At 40.4% G+C, this 18354-nt stretch overlaps 2 protein-coding genes across 6 annotated transcripts in view; one reads left to right on the top strand and one right to left on the bottom strand.

Annotated features, from left to right (window-relative positions):
- Positions 1-18354, bottom strand: part of col14a1b (collagen, type XIV, alpha 1b) — a 188057-nt gene that overhangs the window by 31199 nt on the left and 138504 nt on the right. The gene's annotated exons all lie outside the window — the stretch shown is intronic.
- Positions 378-16643, top strand: LOC146978222 (uncharacterized). The gene is made up of 12 exons (XM_085790486.1): positions 378-682; positions 1049-1162; positions 3038-3094; positions 3590-3646; positions 4151-4293; positions 6927-7045; positions 8837-8988; positions 9331-9441; positions 12162-12215; positions 12429-12485; positions 13298-13440; positions 16521-16643. The coding sequence occupies exons 1-12, from the start codon at positions 517-519 to the stop codon at positions 16641-16643; spliced, it is 1296 nt and encodes a 431-aa protein (XP_085646612.1). The 5' UTR covers positions 378-516.

Raw genomic sequence — 18354 nt, 5'->3', positions numbered from 1 at the left:
TCATTCTAGTGTGAACTATCCCTTTAATAACTGGTGTGGTAGAGAGAAAACCTTATGCCTTTAAACTCTCACATAAAAATAAAAAATATTTTTAATTTCATTTTTAATTTCACTTTTACTTTAACATATTCATAGTTTCTATCTAAACTTGCCGACTTGATAAAACCAAAGACTGAACATTGTCAGGGGCAGTGACAAAGCAGAAGTAAAGAGAACCAGCAAACTGGAGGTGCAAAGTTTTTTTAAATTTTATTCAAAACAGTCAAATAAATAAAAGGGGTGTAAGTGTTCGCTGCTACTTCCTCAGTATTCTCTAAGGAAGACAGACAGCTAAAAAAAAGAGGCCTGACAACAGAATTAGTACGTTCCTGTTCCTTATTCAGTTTATATCTAGTGTAGAGCATTGTATATGACGATTGAACTTAGTAAATTTTCACAGCAGCATATTAACCGATCAACAACGGTGCCGGATCAGGAAGTGAAGTGCAGCTACTGTTCTGTTGTCTCAGTCTCTCCATGATGTCTTCAGATATTTATTCCAAACCAGATTTCTCTAAGAAGGTGAGATACAACAGAAAGGTGCAGGAGGAGGGAGCAGAGTGGGAGGAAAAGGAGGTGGAAATCTACGAGAGTGTAGATTGTGCCCAAGACGATTACACCGATATCCCCCCACAGGAAGGAGGTAAGTGAGAAATCAATACTAATGATAATAGTAATAATGTTGATTAGTTTCTGTCCTGTTAAATCCTTTTTGTTATTTTCTTTTGCTGACAAAATGTAAAGTGCAAAGCTGCCTGGGACCTAGTTCTTATTCTGCCTTTTTATTTTTAAATATATATTATAAGACTGACATGACAGTGTGTTGCGTTTCATTAGCTGAGACAAAGAGGTGAAATAAAGCGACATGAGTGTTCATATCAACTCTGTAGTGAAATTGTGGACAGATGCCACCACAACCACAGATCTAAGTCAATGTATTTCTATCAGTGGGGAATGATTGGTAAAGAGAACAACACCCATGTTACTCTCATGTGTTTTGCCTCTGTAGGAACACACACTCAGAAACGTTCACTGGTCCAACAGAGGCTTTTCAGAGCTGCTGCTCTGGGCGTTGGTGTGCTGAGCCTCCTGCTGATCATCATCATCATCCTGTCCATAAATTGTAAGATTAAACACAAAGAAACTACCAGCAAATATTGTGTGTGTATTTTTGTGACACACAGCATCTGTTTGTCTATGAAAAAAGATACAAAAAGGTTATTCCCAGCGTTTGATTACCCAATCTGCATTACTAAAAATATAACTGTTATTAGCTGGTGATATAACTAGTTTGTCTACTCCCTGACTGGACTGCTCAGACCGGCTTGTTTGTAGTCCTCAGGACTGGAGCTGGGCAAGACATTTTGGTGTAGTGGCCACATGGGGTATTGCAATGTCTGCTATTCTGACATTGCTGAAGCATTTCCCCCTCAAACATTATATCTAAGAATGGATAAGATAATAGGGTTAACTTAAATATGATAGTATAACAGTGTTATAGTGGGCTACTGATAAAAAAATTGCACTGCTGTCAGGATAAAATGAAAGGAAGGCTGACAGGTGAATCTGCTGAAAAACAGAATACATGATGATATTCATCATCATAAAAAGCTGATATGATATTTAATTAAGCAATATCACACGAGAGGGAGTGCTGTTGTACTGTATATCAGCACGGCTGTGATTCGGTCGTAGGCACGAGGCCGCAGGCCGAGTGCCGCAGATAATCACACAGGTGTGTGTGTGTGTGTGTGTGTGTGTGTGTGTGTGTGTGTGTGTGCGTGTGCGCGCTCCCTGAATATACAGTATCTGGGAGTCTGTGTTCTACTGACTGAGCTGAAATCTGTCTTCGAAACAAATATTTGACAATAAGGGACATGGTGACAAGAGATTTGGATCAAACTGTTTCTTAAATTAAATGAAAATAAAAAATGTCTGTCTCATTTTTCCATTATGTAGCAGCCAACATCAGTGAGTTACAAGGTAAAGTCGAGACACTGAGGGAAACAATCCAAGGTGAGAAAATATTAAAATGGAAATATCAGTATGACTGCATACCAATTTACATTACTCACTTGAAATTAAAATTCTTTCCCGATGTTAAACTGAGGATATCTCTAGAGGCAAGTAACACCCAAATATGAATCTTATCAGGGTCATGCTGACTGACCTGAAATCTGTCTTGAAAACACATACTGCATTTGACATTAAGGTTAGTGTCCTGTTGGATGGATGAGATTTGGATCCAGTTTAACTTAGCTCAGACCATAACTTGTTCTGACAGCAGGACAGACTGTCACAGAGAAGCTGATCTAGTGATCATGATCAGAAAAGAGGAACAGGCCAAATTTGAATAATTAATTTATTTAACATATTTTCTGACTTCTTCATCTCTTGTTGTTGTTTTTTCAATATGTAGCAGCCAACATCAGTCAATTACAAGATGAAGTCAAGACACTGAGGGAAACAGTTTAAAAGTTTAAAATAGAAATATCAGTATTACTGTATACTGTACTTGGTCTGACAGCAGGACAGACTGTCAGGACAGATAAGCTGATCTAGTGATCATGAACAGAAAAGAACAGGTCAGTGTGCTTATTTGTGTAAATGTTTTCATATTGTCTGACTTCATCTCTTGCTGATTTTCTTTTAGAGAAAGAACACCTGGAGACCAGATACAACAACCTGAACAGCAGTTACAACCAGCTCCTGAAAAAACAAGGTATCAAAGGTTTGAAGACAAATACTCAAATGCCAAAACATTATATTATTTGACATTAAGGTAGGGTCCTGTTGGATGGATGAGATTTGGATCCAGTTTAACTTAGCTCAGAACACAACTTGGTCTGACAGCAGGACAGACTGTCAGGACAGAGAAGCTGATCTAGGGATCATGAACAGCAAAGACGAACAGGCCAGTGTGTGTTTTAATAATCATTTTTTTCATATTGTCTGACTTCTTCATCTTTTGCTGTTTTTGTTTTTTTTCAATATGTAGCAGCCAACATCAGTCAGTTACAAGATGAAGTCAAGACACTGAGGGAAACAATCCAAGGTGAGAAAAGTTTAAAATAGAAATATCAGTATTATTGTATACCAATTTACATTACTCACTTGGCGGTGCCTCTATTTGAAATTAAAATTGTTTCACAATGTTGAACTGTTTGAGGATATCTCTGTGACAGTCACATGACCAACAAAACCTGAAGGAAAATGAAAAGTAAGGTGAAAGAGCTGAAAAGGGAAAAGTGGAGGCAAGTAACACCCAATTCCGAGTCTTATCAGGGTCATGCTGACTGACCTGAAATCTGTCTTGAAAATACATACTGCATTTGACATTAAGGACAGTGTCCCGTTGGATGGATAAGATTTGGATCCAGTTTAACTTCACTCAGATCACAACTTGGTACAGCAGTAGGACAGACTATTAGGACAGAGGAGCTGATCTAGTGATCATGAACAGCAAAGAACAGGTCAGTGTGCTTATTTGTGTAAATATTTTTCATATTGTCTAACTTCTTCATCTCTTGCTGATTTTCTCTCCCTGCAGCAGCCAACATCAGTCAGTTACAGGATGAAGTCAAGACACTGAGGGAAACAATCCAAGGTGAGAAAAGTCTAAACACAGTAAATATGGGGCATCGTAGAGCAGCCGCCCAATTATACAGAGGCTATTGTCTTTACTTTAGCGGCCCCTGTTCGATTCCCCTGGCGGCCCTTTGCTGCATGTCATTCCTCCTCTCTCCGTCTTTCTCTGCATGTCCTGTTGATTAAAGGCATAAAGCCCCACAAATACTTGAAAACAAAAACAGTATCAGTGTTTTACCAATTCACATGATTTCACTTGACTGTTCATCTTTTCTGAATGATGCTTCTTTCAGGCTGTTGAACTGTTTTCTATTACGATTATCTTACTGTAATGACAGTCACATGTCACTTACACATGAGCTACAAAACCTGAGATAAAATGAAAAATATGTATCAAGTAACTGAGCTGAAAGGGAAAACTGGCAGCAAGAAACAGCCTTCACTAAACAGTGACATTATGAGTCTTAACAATATTATACTGACTGAGCTGAAATCTGTTTTAAAATATTTATTTGACATTAAGGGAAGAGGTGTCCTGATGGATGGAAGAGATTTGGATGCAGTTGTTACTTTAAATCCACTGGGACCAAAACCTGGGAAAACAGCAGGAAAGACTGTCAGACCAGAGGAGCTGATCTGGTGATCATAAACAGCGAAGAGGAACAGGTCAGTGTGTTTATTTGTGTGTGTGTGTGTGTGTGTGTGTGTGTGTGTGTGTGTGTGTGTGTGTGTCTATTGGTGTAACAGCCAGTGGTGTGTTAGTTGTGTTTGTCACCTGCTGCCTGTCACTGAGCTGCTTCCTGTCCCTGTGCTAATGGATTAATTTTTCTGGATTAACATCTAGTTAATGAGTAGTTTTATTCATTAAAGAAAGTAATTCAGGTGATTCTTCTTTAGGTTTACTTGGTTCATTAATAAGGACACACCACCAAAGCTAGTTGTGCTAATAGTAAAGACATAAATAAGTTAAGAGTAATTTGTTAAAAACAATCTGAATGACAGATATGTGTAGCAGCAAATCAACAATGGCTGCAGATAGAAGCAGCTGAAGTTCAGGGTGGATGAAGATGACTCAGTGATCATGGTACGTTTCATCTGAAGACCTCTATCATATGAAGTGGATGAAAATAATTCAATAATGTAACGTTTGTAATGTGACAGGTTTTGTCTGTTTGTTTGTTTCTTAAATAAGTTAAGACAGAACCACATATGATCTTTCATTTAGAGTGAACTGTTTCTTTGTTCAGTTGTGTATCAACTCTCTGCAGTCTGAATGTGTCTAGTTGTGCAGAAGACAGTAAATCAAAGAGCCTCAGGATGAGACAGTGAGGAGGAGGATTTTCAACTCTTTCTTTAGCTGCACTATCACAACAGTAAAGATGAAACTTCACCATTTAAGTTCATATCACTGAACATTACAACTTGTTGGACAGGGTGAAAGATAACTGTTCAGTTCACATGTCATATTTCCTGTCAGAGTTACTGCTTCAGTCTGCAGCCTTCAGGTATGTGCACATTGCTGCTGATGATGAGTGAAAACTCATCACTCACCTGCTGCCAGTCTGTGACCTGCTTCCTCTCTTGACTCTGATAGATTTAATGATCTGGTTAAAAAAAACAGCTTTTAAGTTACAAAACTGTAAACCGATCTGAATCTAGTCCAGTGTCTGTATTTCAACCTGCTCTGCATGTGCTTGCTGTGTAGACACTTCTATCTATTGCAGTTGCTTGTTAGAGGATGTCAAAGGAATAACTTAACTCTTATTAATTCATAGATTTGTGGATTAGTTGAATCAAACGGGCCTGAGAATGTGAAGAGAAAATAGATAATGTTCACTTCAAATATCAACAGACACAACTTTCAATGTTCAGAAAGTATCATAATATATGTGTACTATTTAAAATAAAACATGAACTAATTTCTCTACAAATGGGGCTGATTTTCATTCTTTGAGTGTTTCAGCAGGTCCTCCATGAAAGAAATGAAAAGCTGTATTAGATTCAGTGTTTCCTCCAAACATGGTCACACTGCCCCTCATTTATTAAACTTGCGTACACCAAAAAAATGGGTGCACACCAAATTCACCGCAAGGATCGGCATTTATTAATCTGAGCGTGAGCGTACGGTACGCACAAATCTCACGCCAGCTCTGACCAGGTGTACGCACATTTGGAACCAGCGTAGAACATGCAGGAAGGAGTGCTGCTGTGTCAAAATGATTATTAAACCTAATAACGCAGCGATGTGGACCACATGTTGTTGTTGTTTATATTGATAAAAAGATAAAAAGTAGCCAAAAAAAAAAAAGAAACGATAAAACCAAGTCTGTGTTGAAAATATAACTCGACTTTTATTTTGGGCAATTGAGATGAATTAAAAACCACGACGTGACAGATGCTCGTTAATCAGCTGTGTCAACAGAAACAGTCAATGACAGACAGACCTGTTACTGTAGATCACACACACAAACTTCCAACATCTGCAGCACCAGAGCATGACCGGACGGCTCCTCAGTCTCTCTCTCTGCCGGACACCGGAGCCCGGGGGGGGGGGGCGGGGGCGGCGCTACCTGTCCAGGTGCAGCTGATCTCCGCGGCGGAGTGTTTTTCTTTTCTTTTTTTTTCCCGTCACCGGGACCTGTCAGCGGGAGATCGAGCCGGTGTTTCACATCCCTCCATCAGCCGAACCATGCCAGCGGTGCTGATGGTCATAAAGTCGCGTTCGCAGCAGTAATATGACTATATGATGACGCATATTAGGGCCGTGATTCTCCTCAATCACTTGTGTTTAGTAAACTGCAGGAGCATTTCATGAGGTCGCTGGGTTTCCTGACGTGGTCGGTGACACGTGCGTCTGCAGCCTCCATCCACCGGGATGACGCTTATCAATCACAAAATCTATCAATCTATCAATGTCCAGATATTTAATGTTGCCGCCCTCTCCCTGTTCAACGCGGTAATGTCGGTAAAGTCCCTCTTCTTGGCCGTCTTCCGTGTCTCCCTGTCGTAAAAGGGGCAGGGCGACGCCTCTAAAGCAGGAATATATCGGGGCGTGACATTTAAATTATGCTCGTTTTCAGCCGTCGGATTTATCACCACCACGCCGGTTCTACGCCGAAATCAGCAGCGTACACACTTTTAGTAAATCACACGTGACACTTGCCGTACACTGATATTTACACCAGAATCTACACCAGATCCTGCGCAAGTTTGATAAATGAGGGCCATTGTGACTTCACAACAACAGAAACACTGAATTATTAAAAGAGAAATGATTCCTCTCTCTTGTCAACTGACAGAAATTCATCGGAAAGTTGAACAACAATGGAGAGTCCTGGATTGGTCTAACATCAACATGGAAACAACAATATAGTACATATGTATGGAAATGGGTGGATGAATCACCACTGACACAAATGTGAGAGAGTTTTTTGTTTCTATTACATTTTTTTCCTACAATCTACTAATGTTAATTTCTATTTACATCAAAGTCACTGTTGGAAACTAATACCACTATGTGTGAAAAGACAGAACAGTTAACGTGAGGCCACACTTCAGCAGTGTCGTGTCGCTCCCATTGAGAATACATTGGGTTACACCGTCGGGTATCCCAGCATGCTTAGCAGAGCGAAGGCGACGCACGACGGCACGACCCAAAGTATTCTCAATGCGAGTGACAAGACACTGCGATTCTGTTGGGTATAGTGTGGCTGCACTTTTACACATAGCACAAATCATTTTATCAGGGGTGTAGTTAAGTTCACTGTGTAGAGCAGGTGCCCCATACTGTATGTGGAGGCTAAAGTCCTCGCCACAGTGGCCCTGGTTCGATTCCACTGGTGGCCCTTTACAGCATGTCACCTCCCCCTGTATTAATAGAGCAGCTTTAATCCTCCTGGTCAAGTGAGACACTGCAACAAAAATCCCTGTGAGCCACAAAGCATTAAGCCTCATAGACGACCATTTAAATCTCATGTCTGTAAAACTGTTCTCAGACCACGAAGCAAGAAAACTTTTTTGAATGTGAGCAGAGTGAAAACTCTCAGTGATAATGAATGGGTGAATGGATGTCATCACTTAGTCTGGTTTCCAGTTTTCATAGATATGTGATCAGATTTATACCCATAATCCTTCATGTTTTGATGTGTCTGATAATTCTCAAAAAACTAATGTCTAGAAATATTTGAAGAATTTAAATTGAGATTCAAGCCTGTTTCAATATACAAAATAATCAGGAGTTTCAGCCCAGTTTAAAACAATAATGTATTTGTCCCACAGGTTCTGGTCACCGGCAAATCAAGCTGAGTATGGGTACCATGGTTCATGCTGTGATGCACAAGGAAAATTAACAAAAGGACAATATCCCTATTCCAAGAACTGGATTTGTGAGAAATAGTTTTCCAGCTGTAACTGATGACACAGGAGTGAGATGTGTTGGTATTAAGCTCTTTACCAGATCAGAACAAAGACATCTGACTAAAGAGCAGTTCTTGTTATTCTTCTTTAGGTTTACTTGGTTCATTAATGAGTCTGTTGCTACTAAACCTGCTCTGATTTTCATCTTTATTTTCTTTGATACACATGGAGTCATTATTATTGTTTGTTTTTTACTGACCTGTGAGGACCTTCACCAGGAAAGTTAAACACAAGTGAAATAATATTTGTCAGTGTTAACTGGTGCTAACCAACTATCAACCTTTAGCTGCTCACTGTATCACAACAGCTACAAGGAAACATCTCAGTTTAAGTTCATATCACTGAACATTGGAGCTTGTTCAGGAAGTTTGTTCCTCTTTCAGAGAAAATATCTATAACTGCAAAGTTCACACATCATGTTTCCGGTAACTCCTTCAGTCTTCTGCCGCCTGCAACAAATGTATTTACATGTATGTGCACAATGCTGCTGAATGTATCGCTGCATAATGACTGAATAAAGTCAAAGTGAAACTTTATCATGACTGCTACTTTGTCTATTCTGCAGGTTTTGCCAAATCCAAATGGTCTTAACTTAAATCTAAAAGAACTAAATAACCTAATTGACAGAGAACATTTTCATTTAACAACAACTGTGTTTTAACCGTCTGTGGTTGTGGTTTGTCCGGGTGTTACTTCCCTTTCTCTCTGCAGAAAGCTGCCTGACACAGAGTGAAACAGACAAGTAGTGAAGACTGGTCAGAAACTAGTTCAGTTTGCTTTTAGCTTGATCAAGGATCAAGATGTCTACAGATATTCAAGCTGGATCAGACCTGAGAGTGAAATATATCAGAGGAGTCCAAGAGGACAGAAGTCAGAGAGAGACAGACAAGGTGGAGACGTTGGAGGACGGACTGCAGCAGATTGATGTTGGGTTACAAAAAGCTGGTGAGTATGAAATATAGACAGGACAGCAAAGAAAAAGCTCATGTTCAGTATTGGTATGTGGGGATTTTAAATCTGTGTTTAAAACTGTCAGCCTTTTCAGTTTAGCTGTTACATTAGAACATGTTGCATGATCATACATTCCTGTTCCTCTAACTAAAGAACAAATTAACTTATCTGGGTCTTCATCAGGTCACTTGGTGGAGTCAGTGAGGGCCAACTAAATTCAAATGTCATTTTCTTTAGGCAGGTGAACGAAAGGCACAAAGATCACCTCCAAAGGTCAAACTAGTCTCAGAGAAAGGCTTAAACAAAGTGTGTTTTCTGTGTGTTTGGCTTCTAAAGAACCACAAACTGAGAAGAAGCTTCCAGCTGCCAAGAGAAGCTGCATCAGAGCTTTTACAGTGGCTGTGGGAGTGCTGTGTCTTCTGATACTGGCCAGGATCATCACATGCTGTGAGGAGTTTTATTACTGGACATTACATGTGTTATTTTCCACTTCAAACCGTCTTCAAGCAGAAACAGCTTCACCTTGTAAAACTGATTGTGTTTCTGTAACTTGTCATGTCAGCCAGCACATCTGTTACAGGCTAAAAGACAGTAGTTCCCTCGGCCTATTACTAAACTGCAGTTAGCAAGTATCACAGTAACATTAAAGCAGAAGTAAGCGGTCCGGTCGTTTTGGCTAACTTCCTGTCAGCCGATGGAGTTAGCAGTCCCCGCCCTCGTCCCTACGTCACCACATTCACGCGCATCCCTTGGCTGCACACACAGAGAGGACCGCCCCTTTATGCCGTTCTCTCTCCTCATTGGATAAAGGTTGTAGGATACAAGGAATGTTTTCTCCTCGGCTTACAGCAGAGCAGAGTGACTGACAGACCCGTGTTTCTGACCAAACACTCTGTATAAGTGACTGCTGTCGGAAGATATGTAAGGGATAATGCCCGACGAGGTGTCCATTATCAGAAATTAATGGACGACGCGGAGGCGAAGTCCATTAATCTCTGATAATCGGACACCTCGAAGGGCATTATCCCGCTTATACCATGGTCACTTACGAGATAAATACATATTAAATCAATTACTTATAATTTAATGTTGTTTTTACCGTTAAAATGTTGTTTTTACCGTTAAAATCACACGTCTTTAAGCGGCTGAGCCGAGCGGACTATTTAATAACTCTCGTCGGCGATAAAAGAAAAAAAAGAGGGACCCGCTGTGACCGCAGCGTAACGTTACAGCCAGTGACTCTGCCACAGCCTGGTAGTTGATCAGTGAAGGGAGGTGAGGTGACGGCTCAAATGTTACGTGACACAAAGTATTATTTCAGACGGCCAGTGCACTTCTTACCGCTTGTGTGTTTACAGACTCCAGTGCCGTGATGCGCTGAAAAAAAGTTGTTATGGTCCGAGTGTCCGTTGCCGTGGTTACCAACAAGCGTTTGAGCCAGCGCAGTAATATTTAGAACATAATCAGGCTATTTTACCGGAACATCTTTATAGGTGTCCATTATCACTTTTTAATGGACACCCAGCAGCCAATCAGAATCGAGGATTCACCCAGACCATGGTATAAAACTATTTAAGACTTATATTAACACAAACATTCCGCTTACTTCTGCTTTAAGGATTCATAGACTGTGAGTTCATAATGTATTTCTTGAAGTCAGAATTTATATTTCTTAGTATGTGTATCTGTTGCAGGTCCCGAGTGGAGGGACAGGCAGGCAGATTACTGTATAACTGTGTAGAAAGAAACGAAGAGCAGAAGTTGCTTTCACCATGGCAGCTCTCGTATGAATTTATTCAGTAACAAAGTTCAATAAACACAATATCTTTATCTCTCTCTTAGTGATTACAATTACTCGACAAGAGTGTTTCAAAGGCACATATAACACACAGTATTAAACCACGTTTAACGAGGAATATGAATCCCTTCCTATTACTGACATTACTCTCAGTCATTTCACATTATTCACAACATCTCAATTAATGAGCCTCACATGTAACTTATTGAGAGCCATTACGTAAAAGTTTAACTCAACACCATACACTCTGAAACACAGAAAATTCAATATACTTGACAATATTTGAACACAAAAAAGAGAAGAATAACATGTTCACTTAAATGCAACGGGAGTCCAAATTTAGCACAACACTGCGCAGCGGCCATTAGTCTACCGTTGCTAGCACCACCGATGTAAACAAACTCAAACTGTGTCCACCCTTTACACACGCTCAGGCTATGACCCTTGTTTTACGACATACTAATCATGTTTACCATATTAATAATCATGTTTGCTGTTTGTTATGATTTGCTTAACATTCGACCAACCTGTGTAGAAAGAAACGAAGAGCAGAAGTTGCTTTCACCATGGCAGCTCTCGTATGAATGAGGAGGAACTTCCGCCCCACAGAAAAAGAGACGCTTCTCTCCAAGAGTACCCGTATGCAGGGACATGGGCGCCGCCATTAGCCCAGATCCATACCGGAAGTCACGACCGGAAGTTGCTCTTCTTCATGTGTATCATTTCTATGTAGATAAAAAAAAATAACTCAGTAACTCAATGGTCCATAATAAAATATTGTTTTCCAGCGGATATCTTAGTTACAACATGATTGAGCTATAAAATTTTTTTTTGCATGGATCGTTTATTAAGTTATTGAGTTATTTAAAAAACGCTGCTAACGGCTAACAGCTAGCGCCGAACGGCTAACGGCTAACGGCTAGCGCCGAACGGCTAACGGCTAGCGCCGCTCCTGCTGACAGCAGACCAGGAGAGAGAGAGAGAAAAAATAAATGAAATGTGGTTGGTGGGTGCTTTGGTTAGGGTTAGGCAATGAAGAAAGGAGTTGGTTAAGTTTAGTAAAAAGAGCAGGTAGAGGCTAGACAGGCCAGACAGAGACGAAGAAGAGCAACTTCCGGTCGTGACTTCCGGTATGGATCAGCTGGGCTAATGGCGGCGCCCATGTCCCTGCACACAGGTCCCTCTCCTTCCCGGCGGCCAGTCAGCATTCTACTAGTGCCACCTATTGGCCGTTTTGTGTCACAGCATGAGATTATCTAGTGCTATTACAACCGCTCTGAAACAGGATTATATTACAAATAAAATACAATTTAAAACAAATGTGGGCACATTCAGTGTGGGTCACATTTCTTATTTTGTTGTCTTTCAGATATTGTAGTCACTTTAGAGAAAGAACACCTGGAGACCAGATACAACCAGCTAGGTATGAAAGGTTTGAAGACAAATACTCAAACGCCAAACATTGTATTATTTGACATTAAGAAAGGTGTCCTGTTGGATGGGTGAGATTTGGATCCAGTTGTAATTTTAACTTCACTCAGACCACAACTTGTTCTGACAGCAAGACAGACTGTCAGTGTAAATGTTTTCATATTGTCTGACTTCTTCAACTCTTGCTGATTTTCTCTCCATGCAGCAGCCAACATCAGTCAGTTACAGGATGAAGTCAAGACACTGAGGGAAACAATCCAAGGTAAGAAAACTGTAAAATAGATATATGAGTATTACTGTATAGGCTACTGTACTTGGTCTGACAGCAGGACAGACTGTCAGGACAGAGAAGCTGATCTAGGGATCATAAACAGGAAATAGGAACAGGCCAGTGTGTATTTGGTGTGTATTTGAATATTTATTTTTTTCATAGGGTCTGACTTCTTCATCTTTTGCTGTGTTTTAAAAAAAAAAAAAATGTAGCAGCCAACATCAGTCGGTTACAAGATGAAGTCAAGACACTGAGGGAAACATTCCAAGGTGAGAAAAGTCTAAAAACAGTAAATATGGGGCATCGTAGAGCTCACTGGGTTGAGCAGCCGCCCAGTTATACAGAGGCTATTGTCCTTACTGCAGCGGCCCCTGTTCGATTCCCCTGGCGGCCTATTGCTGCATGTCATTCCCCCTCTCTCTGTCTCCCCATTCCCTGTCTCTCTCTGACTGTCCTGTTGATTAAAGGCATAAAGCCTCCAAAATACTTGAAAACACAAACAGTAAATGTCTGTATTTTACCAATTCACATGATTTCACTTGACTGTTCATCTTTTCTGAATGATGCTTCTTTCAGGCTGTTGAACTGTTTTCTATTACGATTATCTTACTGTAATGACAGCCACATGTCACTTACACATGAGCTACAAAACCTGAGGGAAAATGAAAAATATTTATCAAGTAACTGAGCTGAAAGGGAAAACTAGCAGCAAGAAACAGCCTTAAATAAACAGTGACATTATGAGTCCTAACAATATTACACTGACCTGAAATCTGTTTTTAAAATATTTATTTGACATTAAGGGGAGTGGTGTCCTGATGGATGGAAGAGATTTGGATGCAGTTGTTACTTTAAATCCACTGGGACCAAAACCTGGGAAAACAGCAGGAAAGACTGTCAGACCAGAGGAGCTGATCTGGTGATCATAAACAGCGAAGAGGAACAGGTCAGTGTGTTTATTAATGTGTGTGTGTGTGTGTGTGTGTGTGTGTGTGACTATTGGCGTAACAGCCAGTGGTGTGTTAGTTGTGATTGTCACCTGCTGCCTGTCACTGAGCTGCTTCCTGTCCCTGTGCTAATGGATTAATTTTTCTGGATTAACATCTAGTTAACTCTTTGAGTGCCAGCCCTTTTATAAAATGGTCAGTGCCATGTGCCAGCGTTTCGGGGCATTTTGAGTAATATTTTAAGACCAAGAGAATATTTTGTACTATGACTCTGAAAACACCAAACAGCTCAAAGGAAAGAGGAGACTCTCTATTTAACTAGGGAAAAAAACCATTTGTTTGTACCTTGTTCCATTCTTGATTTATCTTAAGCTGAATAGAGCCTGGTTGCACCAAAAAGACCACTTTTTTTCTAGAAAGCTGAGAAAAATGCATTTTTGTGAAAGAGAGTCTCTCAAGAAAAACAGTGATTTATCCGTTTTAATTTTGGCTTCAAAAATATGTAAGACGTCTGAAAATTTCATTTCACATGTTTATTCATTGTACAAAAAAAAACTAAAACTAGAATACAACAACAAGTAGGAGTCTTACTCTGCAGAGTGATGCCTGCTCTCCTACTTCTCCTGCAGTTGCTGCCCCCTCACCCTCTCCTAACCCCCTCCTCCCCCCTCCCCTCCCCCCTCTCTGCCCCTCCCCTCTCCTACTTCTCCTGCTTCATCCCCTCGTCTCTGCAGTAGTGAGGGAGACGTCGTGGCGTCTTCAGCCTCTTTATTGGACGCGGCCGCGGCAGCGACGCACCGCGCTGATCTCTCGGTTCGTCGTCACGTCAGTTTCAGACAGCAACTGGTGAAACTGACTCCGCGATCCGCTTTCGCTTCGGCATTTTGGTGCTGATCATCTAGATGAGTTTACCTTTCCTGCCTCCTCTGATCACTTCATGCTGGAGCTATGCTAATAGCATCCGTGGCTAAGCTTTCCTCCAGCTCCACGTTACACTTGTTCCAGGCTCTGCCCGTCGTTTTTCTCTAGAAATAGAAACTTTTTCCAACTTTTTTATCTCTGTACGGATCGCACTCGTCTTCTCCTTCTTCTTCACTTCTTGCTCTGATCTAGTCTTCTTCGTTCTACACATCCCAGAAGCCCCAAACTTACTCAGTGTGCGCAACAGCGTCCCCATTTACCAGCCGCAGAAAACTGCATTTGACGTACATATATATACGTCAAGCGTTGGATTTTGATTGACGTATATATACGTCAATGGCACTCAATGAGTTAATGAGTAGTTTTATTCATTAAAGAAAGTAATTCAGGTGATTCTTCTTTAGGTTTACTTGGTTCATTAATAAGGACACACCACCAAAGCTAGTTGTGCTAATAGTAAAGACATAAATAAGTTAAGAGTATTTGTTAAAAACAATCTGAATGACAGATATGTGTAGCAGCAAATCAACAATGGCTGCAGATAGAAGCAGCTGAAGTTCAGGGTGGATGAAGATGACTCAGTGATCATGGTACGTTTCATCTGAAGACCTCTATCATATGAAGTGGATGAAAATAATTCAATAATGTAACGTTTGTAATGTGACAGGTTTTGTCTGTTTGTTTGTTTCTTAAATAAGTTAAGACAGAACCACATATGATCTTTCATTTAGAGTGAACTGTTCCTTTGTTCAGTTGTGTATCAACTCTCTGCAGTCTGAATGTGTCTAGTTGTGCAGAAGACAGTAAATCAAAGAGCCTCAGGATGAGACAGTGAGGAGGAGGATTTTCAACTCTTTCTTTAGCTGCACTATATCACAACAGTAAAGATGAAACTTCACCATTTAAGTTCATATTACTGAACATTACAACTTGTTGGACAGGGTGAAAGATAACTGTTCAGTTCACATGTCATATTTCCTGTCAGAGTTACTGCTTCAGTCTGCAGCCTTCAGGTATGTGCACATTGCTGCTGATGATGAGTGAAAACTCATCACTCACCTGCTGCCAGTCTGTGACCTGCTTCCTCTCTTGACTCTGATAGATTTAATGATCTGGTTAAAAAAAAAACAGCTTTTAAGTTACAAAACTGTAAACCGATCTGAATCTAGTCCAGTGTCTGTATTTCAACCTGCTCTGCATGTGCTTGCTGTGTAGACACTTCTATCTATTGCAGTTGCTTGTTAGAGGATGTCAAAGAAATAACTTAAAGCAGATATCAGTGGAATGTTTTTGTTAATATAAGTCCTAAATAGTCCTATTTTCCGTCAGCAATCACTTACATGAAGTATTTCAGCCTAAACACGAGTCTCTCCGTCACTCTGCTCTGCTGTAACCCGAGGAGAAAATTTTCCTTGTGGGATACAAGTGTTATCCAATGAGGGGAGAGAACGGCATGAAGGGCTGTGTGTGCAGCCAAGGGATGCGCGTGAATGTGGTGACGTAGCACGAGGACCAATTGATGCCTGACAAGGGCGGGGGCTGCTAACTCATGGTGCGTTCAAGGAAACTCGTACTTTGTGTTTTTCCTTCCTGTGAAGTCATACCAGTTCGATCTGGTACGAGTTCACGGGTCGGAAGTTACGAGTGGCCGTTATAGGGAACTTTCACAGACAACAGGACGGTAAAAACACGAGCTACGGGTTACCTGGAACGCTACCAAGTCGTAGTTGTGACTTGAAGCTGTAACTTACGGTTTCAAAAGCCTGCCTTGAACACAGCATTAGCCGAAACGGCCGTGCCACTGATATCTGCTTTAACTCTTATTAATTCATAGATTTGTGGATTAGTTGAATCAAACGGGCCTGAGAATGTGAAGAGAAAATAGATGAAATGTTCACTTCAAATATCAACAGACACAACTTTCAATGTTCAGAAAGTATCATAATATATGTGTAATATTTAAAATAAAACATGAACTAATTTCTCTACAAATGGGGCTGATTTTCATTCTTTGAGTGTTTCAGCAGGTCCTCCATGAAAGAAATGAAAAGCTGTATTAGATTCAGTGTTTCCTCCAGACATGGTCACACTGTGACTTTACTACAGAAACACTGAATTAATAAAAGAGAAATGATTCCTCTCTCTTGTCAACTGACAGAAATTCATCGGAAAGTTGAACAACAATGGAGAGTCCTGGATTGGTCTAACATCAACATGGAAACAACAATATAGTACATATGTATGGAAATGGGTGGATGAATCACCACTGACACAAATGTGAGAGAGTTTTTTGTTTCTATTACATTTTTTTCCTATAATCTACTAATGTTAATTTCTATTTGCATCAAAGTCACTGTTGGAAACTAATACCACTATGTGTGAAAAGACAGAACAGTTAAGGTGAGGCCACACTTCAGCAGTGTTGTGTCGCTCCCATTGAGAATACATTGGGTTACACCGTCGGGTATCCCAGCATGCTTAGCAGAGCGAAGGCGACGCACGACGGCACGACCCAAAGTATTCTCAATGCGAGTGACAAGACACTGCGATTCTGTTGGGTATAGTGTGGCTGCACTTTTACACATAGCACAAATCATTTTATCAGGGGTGTAGTTAAGTTCACTGTGTAGAGCAGGCGCCCCATACTGTATGTGGAGGCTAAAGTCCTCGCCACAGTGGCCCTGGTTCGATTCCACTGGTGGCCCTTTACAGCATGTCACCTCCCCCTGTATTAATAGAGCAGCTTTAATCCTCCTGGTCAAGTGAGACACTGCAACAAAAATCCCTGTGAGCCACAAAGCATTAAGCCTCATAGACGACCATTTAAATCTCATGTCTGTAAAACTGTTCTCAGACCAGGAAGCAAGAAAACTTTTTTTGAATGTGAGCAGAGTGAAAACTCTCAGTGATAATGAATGGGTGAATGGATGTCATCACTTAGTCTGGTTTCCAGTTTTCATAGATATGTGATCAGATTAATACCCATAATCCTTCATGTTTTGATGTGTCTGATAATTCTCAAAAAACTAATGTCTAGAAATATTTGAAGAATTTAAATTGAGATTCAAGCCTGTTTCAATATAAAAAATAATCAGGAGTTTCAGCCCAGTTTAAAACAATAATGTATTTGTCCCACAGGTTCTGGTCACCGGCAAATCAAGCTGAGTATGGGTACCATGGTTCATGCTGTGATGCACAAGGAAAATTAACAAAAGGACAATATCCCTATTCCAAGAACTGGATTTGTGAGAAATAGTTTTCCAGCTGTAACTGATGACACAGGAGTGAGATGTGTTGGTATTAAGCTCTTTACCAGATCAGAACAAAGACATCTGACTAAAGAGCAGTTCTTGTTATTCTTCTTTAGCTTACTTGGTTCATTAATGAGTCTGTTGCTACTAAACCTGCTCTGATTGTCGTCTTTATTTTCTTTGATACACATGGAGTCATTATGTGTTTGTTTTTACTGACCTGTGAGGACCTTCACCAGGAAAGTGAAACACAAGTGAAATAATATTTGTCAGTGTTAACAGTTGCCAACCAACTATCAACCTTTAGCTGCTCACTGTATCACAACAGCTACAAGGAAACATCTCAGTTTAAGTTCATATCACTGAACATGGGAGCTTGTTCAGGAAGTTTGTTCCTCTTTCAGAGAAAATATCTGTAACTGCAAAGTTCACACATTATGGTTCCGGTAACTCGTTCAGTCTTCTGCAGCCTGCAACAAATGTATTTACATGTATGTGCACAATGCTGCTGAATGTATCGCTGCATAATGACTGAATAAAGTCAAAGTGAAACTTAATCATGACTGCTACTTTGTCTATTCTGCAGATTTTGCCAAATCCAAATGGTCTTAAATTAAATCTAAAAGAACTAAATAACCTAATTGACAAAGAACATTTTCATTTAACAACAACAACAACAACTGTGTTTCAACCGTCCGAGGTTGTGGTTTGTCTAGGTGTTACTTCCCTTTCTCTCTGCAG

Source organism: Trachurus japonicus, chromosome 11, assembly GCF_045865225.1.
Source record: "Trachurus japonicus isolate A0001 chromosome 11, Traja_1.0".
Lineage (NCBI taxonomy): Eukaryota > Metazoa > Chordata > Actinopteri > Carangiformes > Carangidae > Trachurus > Trachurus japonicus.
This window is presented reverse-complemented; position numbering and strand designations above follow the sequence as displayed.